This window comes from Camelus bactrianus, chromosome 11, assembly GCF_048773025.1.
Source record: "Camelus bactrianus isolate YW-2024 breed Bactrian camel chromosome 11, ASM4877302v1, whole genome shotgun sequence".
Taxonomy (NCBI): domain Eukaryota; kingdom Metazoa; phylum Chordata; class Mammalia; order Artiodactyla; family Camelidae; genus Camelus; species Camelus bactrianus.
The window spans coordinates 49849988-49873979 of record NC_133549.1 but is presented as its reverse complement, the minus strand read 5'-3'; the positions used below and the strand labels follow the sequence as shown (position 1 = coordinate 49873979).

General features: G+C 41.9%; 2 protein-coding genes across 7 annotated transcripts in view; both read right to left on the bottom strand.

Moving 5' to 3' along the window:
* Positions 1–995: 995 nt before the first annotated feature.
* On the bottom strand, positions 996–2332 carry CH25H (cholesterol 25-hydroxylase). Its single transcript, XM_010971243.3, has one exon. It carries the CDS (start codon positions 2010–2012, stop codon positions 1185–1187), a length of 828 nt encoding a protein of 275 aa, XP_010969545.2. The 5' UTR covers positions 2013–2332; the 3' UTR covers positions 996–1184.
* Positions 2333–8602: 6270 nt separating this feature from the next.
* The window catches only part of LIPA (lipase A, lysosomal acid type), a 118330-nt gene continuing 102940 nt past the window's right edge, over positions 8603–23992 (bottom strand). For 4 of the 6 annotated variants that reach the window (XM_045507378.2, XM_074373996.1, XM_045507377.2 and 1 more), the window contains exons 5-10: positions 23689–23798; positions 22158–22294; positions 19307–19453; positions 18357–18428; positions 10932–11003; positions 8603–10088 (exon numbers count right to left, since the gene is read on the bottom strand). In XM_045507378.2, the coding sequence (XP_045363334.2) occupies positions 9855–10088; positions 10932–11003; positions 18357–18428; positions 19307–19453; positions 22158–22294; positions 23689–23798 (772 nt within the window). In that variant the 3' untranslated portion in view covers positions 8603–9854. Of the gene's footprint in view, positions 10089–10866; positions 11004–18356; positions 18429–19306; positions 19454–22157; positions 22295–23688; positions 23799–23992 lie in introns of all 6 variants that reach the window. The other 2 variants (XM_074373998.1, XM_074373997.1) reach the window with 2 other exon arrangements.

Genomic DNA, 23992 nt, shown 5'->3' with positions numbered 1-23992 from the left:
TTACTATTACAGCTAATCTGCAAGAACATCGGGAGACAGTCAGTCTCCTTTTACAGATGAGGAACTAGGGATACAGGGCCAAATTTTACTTTTTCTTTCTTAAAAAGCAGTATGTAGTTTGCATATATGTCTCCATTAAGAAAAGTGAACAAAAATCTCAGTGCGATGGTCATTTGTGCTAGATGGATTCTAGTAGAAAAGGGGGGGTGCTCACTCATAATCCCTTCCGTATTTATTAGCCCCTTTAATGCACACAGTTGATTTACCAGTTTTGCAAAGCAAGGCATATCACTAATTCTATTCATCCCTCAACACCGCCCTCCTCTCAAACAATGAAATGATGACCCATTGTTAATCTCTCTGTAGAACTTCACAGACGAAGTCTATTAGTTGCCTATTATGCAGAAATCAGCCAAAACACACTCAGGACAATAGTGTTTTTTCCTCTGTGAAATTTCAAGACCCAAACCAAAACAGATTCCTTCGCCTGCCTCCTTCAACCTCCCCCCCCAACAAAACCCACCACCACGGGATTCCTCTCTTTCCACGCACAGTTGGGATGATGGGGGCTCAGAAGAACACCTGCCATCCCAGCTCCCTCTTAGCATTTCAGATTTTATCAGTCAAAATGACAGTGAAAATGCCAGAAGCTAGAACTTGTTTGGTTTACATTTTAAGCACAAATAACATTTCTTTCGATATAAATATGCAGTTCTATGAAAACATAGGGAAAAAGTACAATAATCTTGGTCACTGTCCAGCAGGAACATGTTTCATTGCTTACAGAGTCAGAGATCAGATTCTCCACAAAAAATAATGGTCTTTCAGCCTAGTTCTAGGATACTTTCAAACATAGTAAATTCCCTGTTCTACAAACAAATCTTTTTCGAGATTTTTTAAATATGCCAGTGATTTTGGATACTTTATACCCAGAAATCAAGGCTACTGAAGTGAGCGAGAATTCTCCATTAAGAACAAAGTCGTTGATATACAAACATTATATAAATTATTTTATTAGACTGTGTAAAAATACAGCAGATTTTACCTATAAGTTTCCATCAGATAATAAGTTACTGACGAAACAAAGTCAAGTGTGTCTCTCTTGATTCAAGTGTGAAATGTACAAGGTCTGAGGTGCACCCACTGCTCACCACCGCCACATACTCTGTGGGGAGGGGTGCACATTACTTGGCATGAGCAGACTGCAGCGTTCCCAGGATTCTGTCCCAGTGTGTGAAGTAAGGGGCGAAGTTGCAGTTAAACTGAGAGTGATGCATGTCGTGGTGCGCCACGCCCCCATACCACCCGAAAGGTACCAGTCTGTGTGTGGACCAGGGGAAGTCGTAGCCGGAGTGGTCCTCCACTGACAGCCAGATGTTGACCACGTGGAAGATGAGGACAGTCAGCGGGTGGCACCGGAGCAGCAAGACGTTCACCATGTCAAAGAAACCCAAGGAAAACAGCTCCCAGACACTCACGTACTGCGTGGCCAGTGCGAATGAAGATGAGTTCTGGTGGTGCATCTTGTGGAAGGACCGGTACAGCCAGGGCACTTTGTGGTGCAGCACATGCCATACGAAGAACTCAGCATCGAAGAGGAGCAGGCAGAACACGACGTGGCGCGCCACCTGCAGCAGCTCGGGGGCTTCGGGGGGCAGCGGGGCCCGGCTGGCCACCCAGTGCAGCAGCGTCATGGGGAAAATGAACACCACGTGGTGGTAGAGTGTCAGCCCCAGGCAGGGCAGCAGCTGCCGCACTGACGGCGAGAAGTCCGGGTGGATCTTGTAGCGCCGCAGCGCCGGCACGCAGGGGCAGATGATGTCCAGCACCACGAAGGGGAGGCAGAAGCCCACGTAGGTGGTGATGGAGAAGACGACGGGGAAGAAAGGCGACTGGATGAGGGCTTCCCAGGTCCTCAGGCGGTCCCAGAGGGGCTGCAGGAACAGATGGCCAGAGCTACATAGGATGTGGAGCTCGGAGCCGTTGTGGCGGCTCATGGTGAGGTTGTGCATGGCAGCGGCGGCAGCTCCAGCGCCACTGACTTTTCTTAGAGCTTTCGGCCCCGCCCAGAGTGATGTCAGCAGCCTTTTCTTTCCCTTTCCCGGCTTCGCGGAGCTTGCATAAATAACCCCAAGGAATAGCGCCTAGTTGCTATAAATACCCATCTTTATAGTTGCATTTAATCCGCATTTATGTATGCAATTACGCAATCGCACGTAGTGACTTCTATGCTCGCAGGATTATGTTCTGATTTGTTAATTGACGTTCAATTTACACACGATACAATGCACAGATCTTTAGAGTTTCTACGAGTGTTGACAACTCAATTCATGGGTCCCTACCACCCCTAAACAAGACAGAGAATACTTCCATCACCACCAGAAAGAGCTCCTTTACAATCAGTGCATAATTTCTTGTATTTTTAATGAATGCATAAAATTTCGTCTATGTATTTTCAGAAAGACGCAAGTGTAACTGTATTTTTAAGAGTTTTAAAAGCGACGTACTTTTTCTGTCTGCTCACATTCTACTGGTCTGACCAGGAGCGATTGGCAAACTAATCTTTTGCAGAGGGAACCGAGGGTCCCCGGCGCTGCGCGGCGCGGCGGCAATCAGCGCAAGAAATCAGACGGTAAGGGTGGCAGGACAGGAACCTCCTCCAGTTCCAGTGTCTCCCGTGGGCGCTGTCCCCGCCGGCTCGCGGAAAGCTCCAGATCCCACCGCACCCATATACTCTCCCGGAGGAGCCCAAAAACCTGACCGGCGGGTCGTTTCTTCGCGGCGCACCCGGGATGCCCAGACCGCCGACAAAAACCGGGAGGCGTCAGGACAAGAAAGAGGGACCACGACTGCTAGGCTTCACTTTACAGGGGGAAAAAAAAAAGGTCAAGTGAAGGATTTAACATCCAGAGCCTGCCCAGATCTGGCTGAAAAGCCGCCGCATCTCAATTGGGGTGGAAGCAGTGAAATTAGTAAACTATCCACTTTGTTTGTCAAGGGATCGGCGCATTCCTGAAGCCTCACAGGAAGCCATTGATTGAACAGATGATGTCCCGCCCGCCCTGCCCTTCCCTCAGCTGGCTTCGCGGCACCAATGTCTCACGTCCTCGACCCATTTTCTCCCAAACCATGCCGGACTTAGAAAGCACAACTGCGAGGCCGCCCCCACCTCTGCGTTTCTGTCACCAACTGGGGCTGACCGCTGACCGGCGGGGACTGAACGTAAGGAAGTCAGTACTAGATCTCGGGGACCCCGGGACTAGCATGAAAAGCAACCTCTGCGGTTGACCCGGGGGCCTGACTTGCGACCCAAGGGGCACCTAGAGGGTAGAAGTTTTGGACGGAAACTTTGAAGCCAGGAAACACCCCTAATCCTAGCTTTGTCTCTCCTTATGTCTGTGAGATTGGGGCCAGCGCCTCATCCTTCAAAGCTTTGCATTTTCTTATCTTCCCTTTCCAAAGAGAAATAACAGTAGTAGCCATCTCATGAAGCTACTGCAAGAATTAAATGAGAAAACAGTAGTAGTAGTAATAATAATAATAACAGTAATAAGGCTGCCATGTAACATCCACTAGGCATTAGTGAAGTGTTTTACTTGAAGTGATTTCATCCAGTCCTTACAAGAGCTGGATTTGCAGCACTACCAAGAAGTAGACATTATTAGTATTGCTGTGGTCCTACAGAAATAAAAGTAAAGTGCCTGGAACACAGTAAACATACAAAACAAGACGTATTATTTTAAATGTGTACTCCACACTTTACCTAAAGAATAATTGAGGAAGTTTGCAATTAAAATCAAATAAAGTTACGTAAAGGGAAATAAAAGACACAAAGCCATATACTATGAGGAAATAAGTACAAAATATAGACCAATATATAAGCGTAGAAATATATAATAGGCTAATTTATAATATATAATTATATATTAATATAGAACATATATGTGAGAGAGATGAGATGTTATGTGTGTGTGTGTGTGTGTACACACATACACCCCTGTAACAGGTCAGTTCATAATTCAGAACGTCTTTAAACTGCCACCAATAGAACACAGATATTCCTTAGGTACCTGTTCTGTGGAGCACCCAGCCTCCAGCCCCAGCACAGCCTTTTATTTTTTTAACTTCAGTCTGCTGTAAGAATATTATGATACTCTGCTTGTGTCTTGATGAGAATAAAGGTTCAGAAGCATCTCTGAGTTTCTTGGGAGCCAAAGCTAAAAATGAAAGAGGATGAATTTTCTAACGTTGCTTGGACATCTGAATGGTAGCAAAGACAGGTACCACGAAGTCCCCTGGCCTCTAGCCTGGGGGGTGGGTTTCTTCCAGTTAGACCTTCCAGGTATACTCATCCTTTCTAGGCTGCTCCTCAAGCTTCCCCTTCCTCCAATGCACTTTGCAATTCACTTTTAGGGCAACTCTGGCACTTTCTTTCCCATTCCTGGTAGACATCGCTCTACCTTTAAATTTTGCTGAACTCAAGCAGCATCTCAGAAAGAAGAGGAGAGCTTTTTCTCCTTTACTTTTATGATTTAAAAAAAAATTTTGGGAATTACACCACACCATTGAATGTATCTTATGCCATTTACTAAGCCTTAACTCTTGGGTCCCTCCATGCTCCAGAGGGACCATCAAAGCTCACTTTCTCAGACATACCAATTCTTCTCAGGAGTAAAATATCACTCAGATTTGCCCTCAACAGAAATTCAATCAACCTTCAAATTTCTGTTCAGCACATCCTGTTCTTTTCTTGTGGTTTCAACTCGCATGCTTGGATGCTTTGGATGCCCTCACAGATTTTTTAAGTGGGTGGCTTCATTTGCTTAATTTGGGCTTAGCAAATAGACTGCTATCAGGACTGCCTCCTTTGAGCCCCCAGCCCCAAACAATCCGTTCTTTTTTTTATTTGATTCTTCCAGCCTCCATCACTAAGCGTGTTAGAATATTCTCCACACAGCCCTGTGCAGCAAGACCCTGGAGGCCACAGCTTCAGTCTGCTTGGCCCAGGCTCGCCCCTCTTACTTGCAGCACTTTGAAGAATAGCCACCAGCTTCTCTGCCTTTCCAGCCCATGAAGCCACCCAGGACAGAACTTTGTGTCTAACAAACAAGTGCAGTCATCTCAGGGAAAGCAGTCAGTTAAAATCTCGTAAGTTGTCCACTCTATGTCATGCAGGATGCTGAAAAAGTGGGCACAGCATGACGATTGACCAAAACCAGTGTCACTTAATAGACCCAAATAAAGTTGAACCTTATTTAGTCTTCACTAAAGTGGTATCATTTCCTGAATTGGCAAACATGCACCTTTGAAAAACTTTCAATCTGCACAAAATGTGTTTAATGACTTACTAGATGAATAGGTCTTTTCAGGGCAGAGAGTCTATCTTCTAGGATTTTCCCCCACAATATCAAGCATTATACTTCGCACATAGTATTCAAAAGTATTACTGACTTTTGATGGTATTAGGATTTTTGTCCACACTATTTCTTGTGCTTCTCCAGTTGATTTTGACCTCCTGTGTGTCATTTTTATCTTGACGGGGTCTTTCTGACAGGACTGGAAGATAGGAATTCTTCTTCCCTCACTATCTTAGAGATCAAATCACTTTCCTGAGAGTACAACATTCAGGTCTGTGCATATTTAACACAATCTTGAAGCTTTTTGGTACCAACTCACCAAAAGATTTTGGATGATGCCCCCCCCACCACCATCGCCTGCAAAAAAATAGAATATGTAGTCGGCAAAGCCCATTACCGATGATATAATCTCTTTTTCTGTGTGAACTTTACGATTTTTTTTCTTTCCAAAATTAGGTGTGGCTGTCTTGGCATCTATAACCAAAACGATTATTCCTGGGTATCAGAGATGAGAAATTTTGTAATATCTTAACAGCTATGACACGTAAAACGCATAGAGGGTGGAGTAATCTCAAAGATCAGTATCTAATCCCTCAATGTAAAGATGAAGACTCAGTCTTGGAAAAGTCAAGACTAGCTAGGGTTCAACAGGAAGTTACAGCCAAACTGAGAGCAGAACCTGGTCCGTGTCAGTTTCAAGGTGGGTATCTCCACCGGAGGAGCTTGGTGTTGGAGTGGGGCATCAAAGCTGCATTTATAGGGTAGTTTACAAAAGACTCAGAAAGCATTAATTACCACACCAAAACAGCAGGGGATACTGATGAAGAATATGGGCGGGTGTTAGCTTCCCCTAGGATTCCTTGATGCCCTATTTGACACCGATGCTGATACACATTCGGTTTTAAACATTTTCTCTTTATGGTTTGATCCACCCACGTCACATGTAAGTGGGTGCTGCTACTGATATGGTTGGAACTCTCATCAACCTGCTGAAAACAGTTAAAACATATAAAATCATGCTCATTTAAAGGCATACCATCACCTAGAAAGCAAAGAAAATACTTGCCTCATCTGTCAAAGAGGTGTTACAGAGACCAAAGCCTTATGAGAAGTCTTTAAACACCCAGAAAGCACGGTGTAAAAATGCAAAGAACATGTTTCAGCACCACTGAAACAAGTTGACAGAGAAAGAGTTTTACCTGCTGAGCTTGGAACTGAATTTGAAGACTGCACCTCGCACAGCACAATCAGTACTCAGTCAATACTCCTGAATGAATTACTGACAGGCTTTTTAAAAATCAGAATTATTGTAAACTGATGCTGCCTTTTGGGGGGGTCACTTTTTTTTAAATCTCTCCATGTATTAAAAAAAATTAATGACAAGAGTTAAAATTACTAACACTTTTAGTACCCACAAACACAAAATGATCATTGTATGGAGATTATATCAGTAGCTAAACTTCGGTCCTTAATAGGTATGAAGCCTCAGTTAAAGCCTTCCCCACTTCTTCCCTCAGGTCTGAGGTCGGACCACTTTTATCTATTGGGCAAGTTTTTATTTTCATGTCCCATTTGGGGCACAGTTATTCTTTGAGAACATTCTTCAGATGTTATGCATTAGGCAAGAATCAGTCGTGATCCTGGATAGAAATGACCACAGACGTGGTTGGTTTTACCAATCCGCAAATTACCAACTGGCTCCTAAATCAGCAAAGTTCTCTGACTGTCCCTGAAAGGTTTGGAAGCAAAGCTGAGAGTGCCCTCTTATGGCAAGTGGGAAAAAAAGAAATGACTTCATTCTCCATTGTGACTTCACTTAGTGGCACTGCCCACGTAAACCCAGGATCTTCAAGTTCCAAGCTGAAAGAATATTAACTCGTCTTCTCCTTGCCCTGGAGGTCTGTGAAGATCTTTGCGTTCTGCTCAAAAGAATATATATCAAACTCAGTGGAAAAGAACAGTCAGAACGCCTACCAACTGGTCACAGGACTTCTTAAGGCACCAGCTCCAAGCTTGTTCTGCACTCTGAGCCAATGAGGAGACAAAACCACATGAATGCAGCTAGGGACATAAGGACATAAGAGCCTATGCAGCTGTGCCAGGAGCAAGAAGCTGCCCATAAGGGCAAACGCACCATGTAACCCGAATGTGGCAAGAACGACCATGCAACATCTCCACTTCTAGACTGGCCCACGTACTGAAGAAAAATCCCTAGAGAAAAGCTGAGGATGGAGAGGAAGAGAAAAACACTCCAATAAAAAGGTGGACTCTGTAGAATGTAGCCTCTGCTCATTCCCACAGTCTGGTGATGGGAGCTTTACTGACCGCAGGTTCTCAAAGGCACCTGAGGGAGACTCCACGGCACAACCAAAGAAGGAAACCCAAGTCACCTATGGCACAGAAGCCATTCTCCAACAAGCTCTCTCCCACTATGGACGGAAACCGAACAAAAACATCCACTCACTATCCGTTCCTTTCTGGCCTTATACCCAAGAATCTTGTACTTGGTTAGCCAAACCAATTTGCCTTGGTCAAAGAGAAAGGCACGCTCTTCCTTTAGGTTGACATAATGCCAACAAGGATTTTGGGGACACGTATCCTTCACAACTAGTATAATTTTACTCTCTTCTATGGTTGCCGTGAAAAATCAGACTCCACCTCAGACATTCCCAGATGTGACTTGTGGATCTAATTTCACTTAGCTAAATGACAGAGTCCATCCATTCTTTTTCACACACTCTGTCCGTCCGCATACATTTACTGACTCGCTACTATTCCAGGCTTTGTGTTCAATTCTGGGTATACGGAGATGATATATCTTCAGGCTCACAGAGTAGTGGGAGAAATCGCATTAGACCCCCAAATTATGTTTTGGGGGTCCTATGGTGGGACATGTCTCTGCCAGCTTTGGTTGCTTCACTTGTTCAAGGAGAGAGCTGACTGGACAGTCCTTAAATCTACGGCCACTACTTGCAGATGGGGCTAGTCACAGCTTAGCCCCACTCACAGCCTCGCTCGGTGGACTCGGTGGGATTTCCAAAGCGTCCCCCACCCTTCCTTAGGTTTAAGACCACCCTCCGCCCCTTGGAAGACAATCGAAAGTTCATGGGCAGTATCAGTGAAGTTTACAAGGAGTAAGGAGGAAGGGGAAAAGATGAGAAAGAAAGCACAAGTCCTGCCAAAAGAAGAGAGGGAAATTGAGGATGACTGTTAAGTAAAGGAGAACTCACACATGCACATAATCCTTCAGGTCTAGGAAGCTGAGCTTTATTGAAAAGTTTAAACAAGACCTTTCAAATTTAACAAAGCAGTATTATGCTGTCTTCACACATTAATGTCAAGTATCATTTATTACTGCAGCTAAAGTAGCTATATCAGAAAAATAGCAATTGTTCAGAGTGCAGTGGTCACTCTGTCCATCTGAGAATATTGTAAGGGAACAGGGCTGCAAGAGAAGCAGGTGGACGTAGGCTTCCTGACACCAGGATGCAAATCAGGAGTCTCAAACATCTGGACACGTACAAAACTAAAAAACAAAACGAATCCCTGAGCTTCAATCTGAAAGCATTCATGTTCACGTTCCTTTTGTGTGAGACTGAACTAGGACGTCCCTCCTGGGCAGCCTTGGGCTTCTGCTTCACAGATGTCATCACTGGGCTACAGGAGCTGGTGAAGAGTACACTAATTTCAGGAAAAATAGTGGTGTTGTCTCTCCACAGGACTTTCCTTCTCAAACGAGTGGATCAATGGCCTTGGACTGCTGGCCTGCCACACATTTAAGAGTTCACAGATAGAGATGACTGGGTGCATTGGTCTTCAGGTTATTTCAGATACAGGTGTTCTTGTTGCTGATGCATGTAATTTATTTTTGAAGGCTCCAGCAAATGACTTCACTTGATCAGAGCAATTTCAACATTTGCTAATGAGCAGCTCTCACAGTTAAGTTTGATGGAATCGTTATGACTGACACAGCTGGGGTGTCCCTGCATCTGACTCTGTACCTGCTGCATGAGAATATAAGGTGTCACTTAGATCCCTAAATACAAGGCCATTTAACTGAGAGCCTTTAAGGCAAAGAGATGAGAACTGGGTACTTATACACAGAGCTTAGTTCAAGTCAGTGTCAGATTATTTACTGATGAACAGCACAGCTTAAAAATTCCAACATGTGTCAGTGTGTCCTATGTGGTGGGGTAAAAAGGGAATACAACATATTCTAAATTGTAAGGATAAACAGAATGGTCACAATCTTTCACAAGGCAGTGACATTTTAAAAGGGAGGTTGAGACACCAGCTTCATATTCGGCCATGATTAGACAAAAAAAAACTTAAAAAAGCAGATGCAGTTCTAATCCTAACTGGAGAGAACTGGGCATCTTCAATGCTATAAATTTTTTTTGGATTTAAAAATACAAAAGGATTAGGAAACAAAAAGTATTTTAGAGAAATTAAGCAAATTTTGACATGACTTGACAGTAAACGTCTCCAGTCTGGCTTTCACTGGTACTTCTTCATTAGATTTATCATTTCATCATAGAGCCGCCACGGGGCATCCAAGCCCCAGATGAAGTCTAGATGCTCCCACTCAGGAATGTGCTTGTGGTACACCAGTTTGGGGATCTGGGTCAGTAAGACAGTGACGTCCTTGTAGTCCGCGAGCCAGTCCTGACCCCCGCTCCAGACAGTGGTCGGCACCATCATGCCTTTCACATTGTAAGCGGGAGGGTAACTCTGTAATAAAAACCCATGGAAAGCTTTGTCTTCATTGTTTTAATTGACCAAAATACAATTTCCATGAAACACTGATTATCAAATCTGATCTGAGACTAAAAGACTAAATTTTGAAAATTGTTCTCAGTTTAATCTGAGTTGCTATTACTGGGACCAGAAGAAGCCTAACCCACAACAGAATACTAACCATAACCACTGCTATGCGTATATAAGAGTTGTTACCCTGTGCTGGGCATGGTCACACATTTCAGCCCCTGGGAGGAAGGCGTCCTCCTCCCAGGCAGTTGATGCCGAGCTGTAGAACCAAACAAAGCGGTTGGGAAGGGACTCTGGAGTCATACCCCTCCACCTCTCCACCTTCTGGGATGTGACACAAGTCACAGAAATTCTCTAAGCCCCAGTTTCCTCCTCTGTAATAGTAATTATAATAATCACATCTATGTCACAGGGATATTGCGGGACTTACATAAGAAAAACATGGGCAGAGTACCTCACACTTTAGAGCCCTTCGCACTCAAAAAATGGTCAAGTTATCTGCATATGGAAGAAACGGCTTAAGCAATGCAATCTGGCCAAGGCCCCCCCAGCTACCAGGTATCCTGATCATGACGGATGACAGTGATGGTGGTTGACCCAGAGCCAGGGGAAGGACAAAGTCCACAACACAAATTGCAAAGCTTCGCTGTTCTGGGACTGACGGAGGGAAAAGGAGGACCATGTATAGTCAACGCTCCCAAACATCTCCCACAGCACCTGAGCCCAGCCAGAACTCTCATACCTCACACTGGCTTCCTCGATGAGTTTTCAGGGCTCGTGTTAATTCTAAGACTTGGAAGACTTTACCTGGTTGTAATGAAAATAATTCTTGGCACTGCTTCCCCAGTCAAAGGCTTGAAACTTATGCGATTTAACACTCTAAAGAGAAGATAATTGGGGGGGAAAAAGTTATCTAACACAGAAGTTTGAGATAACACCACAGGTTGCTAGAGCTAGCCATGTCTTCAGAAACCAAGTTTACACCGATACCCCGATTTGTTCTTCATTTCCAAACTGTAATTTAAAATAAAACGGCATTATTTTTCTCTCCTTTCCTAAATGACTCAACTTCTCGTGCTATGATTGGAAAGTAGCTATTACATGACACAATAAGCAGCCACATATATATGCTGTGAATGATAACTCGTCAACATTGCAACCATTGGAGAAATTTTATGGTGATGTTTTCAACTGAAATTTGAACCTTAAACTTTTTCAAAGTGCTAAATGTCTTACTTGGGAAAGAAATACATATTACATATTATATATGGATTAATCTACTTTTATATATATTAATGTGTATTTATGTGGATAAATATTTTTATATTAGTATGTAAATATATTAATTATATATTAACATACTTATATTGATTTATAATAACACTATATCATGTGTACATTTTTATACATAATCACACATAATCGCCATCATATTCCTACATATCCATTTGACAAGTTTTATTATTTAATATTATAATAATTTTATTTATTTAACACTTTTTCTTGAGTATCAGTACCAGTATAATCACAAAATTGTATTGCACACTAGAACAATTCTAACTAGTTGGGGATACTAGAGCCATGAAATGATACTGTGTATGAAATTTAAGTGTATGCATATCTAGAATATCATGATCTAAAAATATTATCAAAAAGTCACTTACTTGTATATTTTGAAATAATGCAAATCCATACCTCCTCTATAGTCTCAAGTTAAAAATATGTCAAGAATTAAATCCAAAATTAGTGAGCCAAATGAATTGGAAACTGTTTAAGCTTTGGCCAGAGGGCGGTGCCTTATAAACAGGAAAAACCTAGACATTCTTTGTCAGAACTGCTTTTTTTCTTTTTTTTTTAGTATATATATGTATATAGAATCTATATTCTCTATTGAATATAGTTGCCAGATATTGAATATAGCTTCCTGTGCTATACAGTATGAACCTGTTGTTTATCTACGTTATATATAGTAGTTAGTATAAGCAAATCTCAAACTCCTGATTTATCCCTTCCCACCCTCTTCGCCCCTGGTAACCATAAGTTTGTTTTCTATGTCTGAGTCTGTTTCTGTTTTGTAAATAAGTTCATTTGTCTTTTTTTTTTCTTTCAGATTCCACATATAAGTGATATATGGTATTTTTCTTTCTCTTTCTGGCTTACTTCACTTAGAATGACAATCTCCAGGTCCACTCATGTTACTGTAAATGGCATTAGTTTATCTTTTTTATGGCTGAGTAGTATTCCATTGTATAAATATACCACAACTTCTTTATCCAGTCATCCATCGACGGACATTTAGATTGTTTCCATGTCTTGGCTATTGTAAATAGTGCTTCTATGAACATTGGGGTGCATGTATCTTTTTGAATTAAGGTGTCCTCTGGATATATGCCCAGGAGTGGGATTGCTGGATCATATGCTGTTAATTGTTAGTCTTTTAAGGAATCTCCATCCTGTTTTCCGTAACGGCTGCACCAAACGATATTCTCACCAACAGCGCATGAGAGTTCTTTTTCTCCACACCCTCTCCAGCATTTATTGTTTGTGGACTTTTGAAGGATGGATATTCCAACAGGTGTGAGGTGACACCTCATTGTAGTTTTGATTTGCATTCCTCTGATAATTAGTAATATTGAACATTTTTTCATGTGCCTATTGGCCATTTGTATGTCTTCACAGAGAATTGCTTTTTAGGGCTTCTGCCCATTTTTGGAAGGGGTTGTTTGTTCATTTGTTAACAAGTTATGAGCTGTTTTTATATTCTGGAAATTAAGCCCTTGTCAGTCTCATCTTTTGCAAATATTTTCTCCCATTCCGTAGGTTGTCTTTTTGTTTTGCTTATGGTTTCCTTTGTTGTGAAAAAGCTTCAATTAAATAAAATTCTACTGGTTTATGTAGTAAAAGACAATGTGATATTAGATACTACATGGGAAATGTTTAGCATCTGTTTTCACCATTGCAAATGCCAGATATTAATACCTGCAGCATATTTAACAAGCAGAATAAAATACGGATTTACAGCACCTGTTAGCGCATCTGTTCCCTAGCTCTAATTGTCAGTGAAAATATATCAATGAAGCTGTCCTGCCCCTGTAGACAGACCTCAGTTTGTCACTTTCTCACATACATCTTTAGCATTTATATGTAGCACCGGGAGTGAGTGTAGAATACAAAGGGAAAATGTGCCTAGATTCAGATTAAACTTCAGATTTGACTTTTGTGCTCAGAGTCACAGATTTCAAACTACCCCCCCCAAAAGGGCATCTCAGGAGGAGGGAAATATATTATTTTACATCAATATACACAATAGCATGCCACTGTCATAAATATAACAGGAAGAGAAAACTGTTTATAAATAATATTCAGTGGAGAAAAGTCAGAAAATAAAATTGAACATGCGCTATGGTCCTACTTAAATGATAATCGTAAGTGGATAAAGATCAGGTGGAAATGCTTATACTATTAGGAGAGACGGTTTCTAAAGTGACATTTAAAAATTATTTTTACATCCTGTTGGTAATGAAAATGTAAACAGGTCCAATCTTTCTAAAGTATAACACAGTCTAGAAGTCTGAAAGCTATGCCTACCCTCTGATTGCTAAGTCTGCTTCTACGATGTACCCTAAGAAAGTAATCTGCCTCATTTGTAAGAATAGAGCTCTAATTTAAGAATATTTGCCCCAAGATGCTTCATTATTGCCAAAAAACCTATTATAGTAATAATAATAAATTCAAGCAACAAGAAACTGTCCTCCCTTATAAATATTTTAAAATTTAGTTACTGACCTGAAAAAGTAGTATTGATTGTGGCAGACACTGCTACTTGCTCCCCCACCCCAGTGCCCCTTCTTGCCTTCTTCCTTTCAGTAATAAAATCCCTAAAGTGTTTGCTAAGCACATGGCTGCTGGGGTAGCAACCACCTCCCTCCTGTGCTTCTTTCCTGTGGGCTGGGACTGCCATGGAGGTGACCTGGCTTCAACCAGGCAGAAGACACCAGCAACCCAGGGATGGCACTGCTCCAGTGCAGAGGGGACAGTCACACTCCACCACCACAATCATGTGCCTCTGATGTCTGGACTGAATTCAGAGGAGGAGAAATATTTATTTAGGGGATGTATTTTAGGATCTTTGATACAGCAACTTAGCCTGTATCTAAGAAATACAATGCTGTTTAATTAAACAAAAAATAAAGCTATTAAAAAGTGCATGTAGCACAATCCTACTTTTGTCACGGAAATAATTATACCAAAAAAATGGTAAGATTACACTGAAAGAGTTCAGGACATGCCACCACAAAATACGTTGCTTTCCATGATGATGATTTTGAGTTAAAGGCGCTAGAAAAACAGCAGACGCGAGGACACTGACCCTTTTTCTTTCTAAAAGCAGAGATAAGGCTCCCATGTGAAAGAAGCCCTCCCTACACCAGAAGGAAGAGACGTTCTTCTCACCAGAGTCTGAGAGCAGAAGCTGGGAGAAATCTGGACAGAAAGGCCTTGTGAAAATAAGTCTCATTTCTTGTTAAGTCTTCCACAACTGCCACTCTCTGTTCAACCTAGCATATAAGCACTTAGGTCTCGCTACTTCTTTGGGTCTTCATTTTTCTTGTGAGGGCTCCTGTGCACACATAAATAAAATTCATATGCTTTTCCCCTGTTCATCTGCCCCATGTCAGTCCCAGTCAGAAACCCTAAAGGGGTAAAGGAAAAATCTGACCTCCTTGTGATACCCAAATACTAATAATAGTTACCCCTGGTGGTAGACACATGGGTGATGTAGTTTCTTCTTTGTATTCACATATTTTTAAAAACTTCATAATGAATATATATTATGGGTATAATAAAAATTATACTAAACGTCCTTTTACAGTGTTTTAAAGAGCTTACCTAATGAATATTTGGGTTTGTTTTTTTTTTTCTTAAGTAGGAGGTTTCAAATCATAGAGAACATCAGATCATATGAAGTACTTACTAAATTACAGATCCCAGGGACATACCCCCAGGAATTCTGACTCTCAACAAGTCTTTGGTAGGCACAAGAATTGGTATTTTATATAAAGCCCTAAGTAATTTTGAACAGCACTGTAAAGGTACGTCAGGGCTGGCCTTCCTCAGATAGGAGCAAGTTCCTGGCTCTGGGCACAGCCAGCAAGGGAGCCAGAGATTCTGGAGGGTTCTCTGAAACTTGTGAGTTTTATAAAGAGAGTAAGATTTACAAACTAAATTTAAAAACTCAGTGAAGAACTAGGCTTTACAACTATTGAGAAGTGAATGCTAATTACTTAAAAAAAAAAGATACATTTCAAAACATACTATGGATAAAATGGCCTTCAAAGGCACCCCCAAACTTCACACCTGAATTGTCGCCCAAAGCCTGCCAGCATCCAGGCCCTGCACACCTTCAGCAGAAGCCGCTCCCAGCAGGTCCCAGGGCCGCCTGCACCAGCGTGTCCTGCACAGGCAGAGAGGAGCAGCCCTGGCCAACAGCCCGGAGTGGGGAGAATCGAGAAGATCCCACGAACAGCTGCACAGAACAACTATTTTCTTGACAAAGAGATGACACAGAAGGCAGAAGAGCAAATGGCAGGGATGCTTCTGCAGTGACTCTGGCTTCAGAAATGTCTATGGGGCACATTCCAGTGCGGTTAGGACCTAAATCCACAAGGTCACCCCTGGGCGCAAGAGCAGTGCTCTGAACCTCAGCCTGTGGCCTTTGACCTCCGCCAGCTGCTTGATAAAAGGGCTGGAACGAGAGCAGAAGCCTGGACTGCAGCCAGTCCCCGGGCTCTACGGCCAACCCAACGCCCCAGAGGAACCTGCGAGACAAAAGGCTGAAGGAATGCCAAGCTGTGACGTTCAATGGAGGACGCAGTCCAACAGCCTTGGCCGCCCCTTCCCAAGAGCCTCTGAAAGGCCAGGCCTGGCGGTCATCTGTGCTCTGCTGAGGCCTGGAGAGGCCACGCGTGGGTATTTCAGCATCTGCCTTCAGCCTAGGACAATCGTCCTCCACACAAGGGTGCACTGATCCTTGAGGGACAGAAACTGGGCCTTTCTGGAAGACGTCCATTAGCTAAGAGGGTAACAATGTACATAAACATAGGGGTATTTTGATGACCAGGACTACAAAGGGGAAAAAGTGACTATAAACAGAGATGTGGCTGAGGAGAAAAGCAGGGGCCTGAATGGACATTTGTGGGTGAAAACCTGAGGACATTGGAAGGTTTCAGGATATCCTTCCAGAGGGAAGTGTCTGCTCTTCAGCGTGTCATGAGCTGCCCGCGTTCCACAGGCCCTCTTCTAAACCAGACCCTGGCACTGAGTCACGACCACTTAACACTCGGCCTCACAGTCACAAAAAGGGGCTAAAAGCCTCAGGCACAGTCTTGTCTGGTTGGGCAGGGATGCGTCCAGGGAGAGGTGAACTACGGCACCCCCAACAGACAGGGTTCCTGGGACAACCGAGGAAGGACACTCAAGCGCCAGTGATGTCCCAAATTCGGCTGGGCAGAAGAATCTACTGGGCGGAATCTTTTGAAAATACAAACTCTCTCCGCTCAGCACCAAAAAGGAATGAACTACTGATGCACATGGGTTGGGTGAATCTCAAAATAATTATGCTGAATGAGAGACGCCAGACAAAAGCAAATATACACTGTATGATTATCCTTAGACAAAACTCTGGAAAGTGCCAGTAACTTACAGCGACAAAAGCAGGTAGGTAGGTGCTCGGGGCTGGTAGGGGAGAGGGTGGGGAGGGTGTTAAAGGGGGCCTCTGGGGGTGATGGATATGCTCACTGTCTCAACTGTGGTGATGGGTTTGCAAGTGCATGTTATGTCTGGGTCAAAACATACTAAACTGTACACTTCAAATATCGTATGTCACTTACACCTTGATAAAGCTATTTTTTAAAAACTTAAAGTACAAATTCTTAAGTCCAAATGAATTAGAATCTCTAGGGATGGGACACAGGAGTCTTTGTGTTTAAAAGCCTGGATTGAACAGCTCCACCACAAACCCAATTTCCCTTACTTTTTCAAAACAATATTTTATTAAAAGATGTACTTTTTTTTTTAAAATGGTTTGATTTACAATGTATTAATTTCTGGTGTACAGTATGGTGATTCATTTATACTGTGCTATATAGTAGGAACTTGCTTTATCGATTTTACACACAGTAGTTAGCATCTACAAACCCCAAACCTTCAATTTAACCCTCCCCTCCCCTTCCCCCACCCCCGGTAACCAAAAGTTTGTTTTCTATGTCTGTGAGTCTGTCTCTGTTTTATAAATAGTTTCATTTGTGTCAAAAGATGTACTTTTAAAGGCAACTCACATGGTTCTGATGCAAGCAATGACTGCCAGGTGGAAGATATCCACCACATCTTGGTTTGGAGCTTAAATGGCGAGTTACTTCATATTTAAAAAGAATTTAGGGCAGAAAATAGTACAAATAATATGTTCTGAGGTAGAAGCAAGTCCCTGACATATTGTCAGGTGGAAAACGAAGGAAGCTAAAAAACAGTAAGTAGAAGAATAAATCCATTTATTTCCACAATTATTTCTATTCACATCTTTAACCACCTCTTTCTAAAATGATGTACAGCAAGAGATATGGAGTAGAATGCAAGGATATTTCATATCTCTGGCTACACATTTTCTGTCTCTGTGAAGGATTAAAGAATAATTTCATTTTTCACCTTAAGAGAATTTTTATTATTTTACTTATATGTGATTTATAACTTTTCCAGAATGAACGTGCATTACTTCTTTGATGTGTGACAAAACAGTCAAAAATCTATTTTAAAAGTCAGTGGCTCTCATTTATACCTATGATCTATTTAGCTCTGGTTTATCCACTGATGTTTCAGGTATATGGTGTTCATGGGTTAATGTTGAAACAGCAGCTTGTCTCCAGTGCTGCTCTAAAATACTGCTTTATGAAGCAACACAGAAATAAAATAAGCCTGGGACTCAATGAAAACTGACAGATGGGAGGGAAAAGAAAAGTAAAAACAAGTCAACCCCAATGGCTGTTTGATAGACTCACATGTAGTACAGTTTGCCCCAGAGAGGATAATTAGAAACACACACACACAGTGACAGGAACCCAGGACTCTGGGGGAGGAGACCAGGTCACATGCATACGCAGACTTTCTGCTTGCTTCGTGGAATGCACAGAACTTTCTAATGCTGATTTCCCACAAACCCCACCGCACTCCTGGAATGCCTACCTGGCTCCAGTGTAACATGTTTTGCACAGAAGTTCCGGCAGGACAGTGTGTTGTATACACAGGCACTCTAGACTGCAAAATAAATACATGGAAATAAAGAATGAAAACAGCATGAAGGAGGCATTGATAATAAACATATTTTGCACCTGGAAGCATTAAAACTACCAAGCCACAATCTCATGTACATGAGATTAAAAGCAGGAAAAAAAATCTTTTGATTACAAATATGTCCTATAAAAATATGTACAACCACACACACAGAGAATACATATGAAGGAAATACAGCAACGTCGTAACCATGGGGCTGTGTGGATTGAGATGACTGGTCTTTTCTACTTTCTTCTTTATATTTCTTTAAATTTCCAAAATTTTATATAACAATCACATCTTGCTTTGATCATCAGAAACTAGAAAAATTAACATTACTTAAAGAAATTCCCTAGAGCCTTCATCCTAGAATTTTAAAACCTGTTTTCAAAATGCAACATGACAAACTACAGATGTATTTAGAAACACCAGCATATTGCTGGCCAAGGGTTTAACGTTTTATAAAATAAATAAATAAATGTATACACACACACACATACACACACATATACACATGTAAGTGTATGTGTGTAAATGGTCATTCCAAATTTCAACACACTTAAAAGTCATTTTTTAAATGAAAAAAATCACTAGAATAAATACAAATATCAGAAGTTAACATGACGACAGATCTTGTTCAACAGTTTCCGTGCAGGTACAACGTAGAAAGCTGACGGAGGCTGGTCTGAGACTAGCTGCAGAGGGCATCCCAGTTCATTCTTGTGCCTCTTAAATAAAAGACCCTTTAGAGCTCTAATGAGGTCATCATGCCTGCCTCTTCTACACCTTCCAACACAAACAAGCACACTCACAGATAAAACAGAATCACTCAAAGTTTAAAGTCTTAGTACAAACATACATACCATATTTAAGTTTTTCTCATTAAATCCGCACAGAACAAAAAAGGCATTTCCACAAAGCTCCTTCAGGATGACATGAGTGCAAACATGTGTACTTATCCACTTCAAAAACTTACTCTGGGGAAGAAATTGTTTCACCCCAAATAAGTCCTACAAAATAAAAAGACCATCTCAGCATGGTATACCTCAGAACTCACACAAACACACACACACACACACACACACCCTCAGGAGCAGAGACACATGCCAACAGTCTCCAAGGATGGCCTCAAAAGAGAACTGGCAACTAGGATACTCATGCGATATGGTTATGAAGGCAAAAGCAGACATTATGGACCTGTATCGAAAGTCTCAGATGCACTGGGGTTTTTTTGTTGTTGTTTTTGTTTTTTTAATTTTTTATTGGTTTATAATCATTTTACAATGTTGTGTCAAATTCCAGTGTAGAGCACAATTTTTCAGTCGTACATGAACATATCTATATTCATTGAGACATTTTTTTCTCTGTGAGCTACCATAAGATCTTGTGTATATTTCCCTGTGCTATACAGTATAGTCTTGTTTATCTATTCTACAATTTTGAAATCCCATCTGTCCCTTTCCACACTCCGCCCCCTTGGCAATCACAAGTTTGTATTCTATGTCTATGAGTCTATTTCTGTTTTGTATTTCAGATGCACTGTTAATCAACTACACTTCAATAAATTTTTTAAAAATTTACTCTTCTAAAACACTGATAAGTTATATCTAAAAGTCATTATTAATAAAAACAATTACATTTTTAAAAGTCCATTTAAAATAATTTTATATGACATGAGATTAAACAAATCTTGAAAAAATTTGTTTTTAAAAAGTGAATCTCAGATGAAGAAAAGGAGGCAGAAAATCAAATAAGTTTGCAGCAGACTTCTACAGTGGGAGAGAGCCTTAATGATCACTCATCCCAGGGCCACCCCCAAAGGTGTCCTCTGACTTGGATGAACAGTGAAACTGTCCATTGTTGAAACTGTGATCGGTCATTGGTGTATCTGCCTAGGGCACATACATCTAATCCAATTCTACTGGCCAGTGGGCCAAACCTGCCCACCGCCTTTTGGGGTTTTTTAGTACTTAAAAAAAAATTATGATAGGACACACATAACACAAAATTTACCATCCTGACCATTTTTTAAGTGTCTGTTTCAGTGGCATTAAGTACATTCATTGCTGTGTAACCCTCACCACTATCTATCCATCCCCAGAACTTTTTCAGCATCTCAGACTGAAACTCTGTACTCGCGAAACGGTAACTCCCCATTCGCCCTCTGCCAGCACTGCCTGTTTTTACACATAACAAACACAGATGAGAACATCTGTGTTCACGTCTTGACACACCTCTTTACACATCGTCTCTTGCTGGTTCCACACTACAATGGCAGAGTTTAGTAGTTGCTACAGAAACCAGATGGCCCACAAAGCTGAAAATATTTACTATCTGGGCCTTGACAGAAGAAGTGATTACACTGGCCCTGACCAACGGCCACTGAACCCGCGCTCGGTTATCTCCAGGGCAGTCACTGTGCCTTCAGGCAGATCTCCCTGTGTTTGCGTAAGAGGAAATAGGAACATGATTTTCTTCACAGCGAACCCAAATTTGTCCCCCCCTATAATTTACTTTTGCTAACACCTCACTTCTGGAGACGCAGACAGGAGTGGAAAATTCCAATGTCTAGAAAGGCAGTTTTATGGGTTGAATTGTGTCTCTCTCCAAAAAGATATTTTGAAGTCCTAATCCCCAGCACCTCAGCATGTGACCTTCTCTGGAAATATGGTCTTTATTGAGGTACTCAAGTTACACAGTTGGATGCTGTCTACTTTTAAACAAAACAATACATTTCTCTCTGGAGATAGGCATGTCAATTCACACACAGGGTCTACAGGAGAAGACCCCAAACTGAGCATGGTGCTTAATTCTGAGGAAGCGCCTAGGAGAAGCCTTTGTAGTTAAAGGGGACTTTATGTGTAATCTCTGAATTGTTTATAATGAAAACCAAAGCTTCTCTTATCCAAGGTATTTAAAATAAATTCAGTTAGAGGGGTCCACATCTTATGTGCCTGTCTGGTCACTGGTACGGAGAATCCCATCTTTTGTGAGTCAGATTCTGAGGTCAGAGTATAGCCTGTATTTCCTGTGAATGTCTTTTAAATGGCCAATAGATATGTTATGAATATGTTAAGCGTATATTCCTGCAAGGGATTTCATGCGTGTGTATAAGTGCATCATACATAAAACACAGACTACGCATGCATAATGGACCATCTGACCTCAGCTGGCTCGCAACTCCTCCTAAAAACTGCTTCCTCCTTGAGCAGAGGCTGGGGGGTCCACACAGCTATAGGGTTGAGCCCTGATGAAGTTACTGGCTTGTGCTTAGGGGCCATATAATAAAATATAATAGTAACAGTGCCTTCAGATCATCCTCCACGTGGCCAGGGTAGGGCTTGTGGAATAGCATCTCCTGTCTCCCGCCCACTCCTCTGCACAGACTCACCATGTGTAATAAAGGGCAACTTCAAGGAGGTTTAAGCTGCCTTCTCCTGTCCTTCCTCATGCTCTCTTTGTGTAGTGGGTGGGGGGCTGCATGGCTGAGAACAGGGGGCTCCAGTGTAGAGTTAATGATACCTTCTTGACCCCCCAGCCTCTGGATGTAGGAGTGAAGGGGGAAAGAAAAACAATAAAGAAATCCCACTGTTCCACTGAGAGCAAAGCAGAGGAGGAAGACACACCTTCTTCCTCCAAAGGCCAGTTCTTCAGAACTGAAAAGGAGATCTGTGACAAAAGGGAGTTGGGGCTGGGGGTTGGAAACCCAAGTACCTTTGCGAGATGATCTGGAATTTGTCCAATTTTAGTGAGAGGACCAATAGAGAACTCAAGTGAAACCACAGGAGCCAGGGCAAAAAACATTTTAATCTTTCTGGCCAGCTTGGGGATCTGTGAAAATGCTATAAAACCTGTGGGAACAAAAAGAAAATACCAGAATTCCATTTTCTGAGACTTTCTCTGAAAAGGCAATGGCAGGTATGCGTGACGCCCTCTAGAGGCAACCTGAGAACCGCGCAAGCGACGCCGCCGCCAGGAGGCCAAACACTTGAAAGGAGGGCCTCTGAACTCTTACCCCAACACCGAGTTTGGTGAACCAAACATTTAAGTGCTCCTTTCAGTTTTCAACCTCGATATGCACTGGAAGAAATCCGGATGGCTAAAACCGGAAGATGTTTTGTGTTCCTTGAATACTGTCAGCCAGCGATGGAAAGCCTGTCTTCCTAACAGCTCCACCCCTCCGCCCCCTCCCTCACGGCTCCCCTCCATCCCTAAGGACCATGAACAAAGGCACTCAAAGCAGTTGGTCGCCGCTGACGCAAAAGGAACTTCCGCAGTTAGAATCCCCTAGCTTTAAAATATGTTTTAGCTGACTCTCAGGTCACTTCTTGCCTTAAACTTGGCCCCAGAATGTCTCCTTTGAAAGCAGCAGGGCAAAGAGACAAGTCGACAAGTCATGCGAGAAGGAATATAGATGAAGAAAAACGCTTAAGGCTACTAAGAAGGAAGGCAACGGTGTCCATGTTACTTTTTGTTTGCAGTCTCTCAAGCAGGCAGTCATGGGAGTGAGGGTGAGGCGACCTAACTGTGTATATCCAGACACTTCCAAGTGTTTGTACCTTTCCTAGGTAATTTCCTCCTAGGCGTGTATTCTAAGGAAATTGTGTGATAGGAACACAAAGATATTAGTCACAGTATACACTAAAAGGGGGAACTTAATAAATTATGGGACAGGTCTCCAGTCCCTAATCATAGGAGTTCTTGTGTGCTCAAATTAGAGGCAATTTTTATTTTCTTTAAACTTTGCTAAATTTTCTGTTTCTGTTTACAATGAAAGCACATTACTTTTCTAATCAACATAAAATACATATGACTTTTAAAAACTGTAAAGTGTACTATGGCATCCTTGTAGGTAGCTTTAGTCTACTTCACTTGAAAAATCAGCATAGTTTTCTGTATATAAGTCTCTGCACTAATAAAACTTCTTGTTTTCTACCCTGTCACATCCCCATACTGCTTAACTAGGAAAATACGTAATAGGCTGGGGTTTACATTAATTCCTTCAATTAAGGGAACCATACACCATGTTTATCTATTTATGTTTAAGTCTGAATTTCCAGAGAAGACTAAATATTACCAAAATCTTTTGCCCTATTCATTATTTCTGCTTGGCACTAAGAAAAACTCCAAAAACATAAAACCCTATCTGAACTCACATAATTTTTTTTTATATTTCACTTTTAAGAACAAACACAAACCTGTAATAAGACATCATGTCAACCCCCTATCTTGATTATATACATACCTATCGTGGTGCCTTGTGAGTGACCCACATAATACACTTGTTCTTGGCCAGTTTTATTCAGAATGAAATTAATTGAAGCGGGTAGGTCATAATTTGCCATCTCATCATAACTGTAATCCAAAAAAAAAGATCTTTCATCAATACATTGCACACAAATACAACAGTGTACAAATAATAGGTGTGTGGTTTGATTAGTTATCACAAACTGAACACAGCTGAGTAAATTGATCCTGCGTGTAAGAAACAGAACATTACCAGGACTGCAGAAGCCCCCGTGGGCTCCCTTCTAACCCATGCCTCCCCA

Excerpts from the sequence above, each read along its gene's own strand:
- CH25H (XM_010971243.3), bottom strand. The coding sequence starts at position 2,012 with ATGCACAACCTCACCATGAGCCGCCACAACGGCTCCGAGCTCCACATC.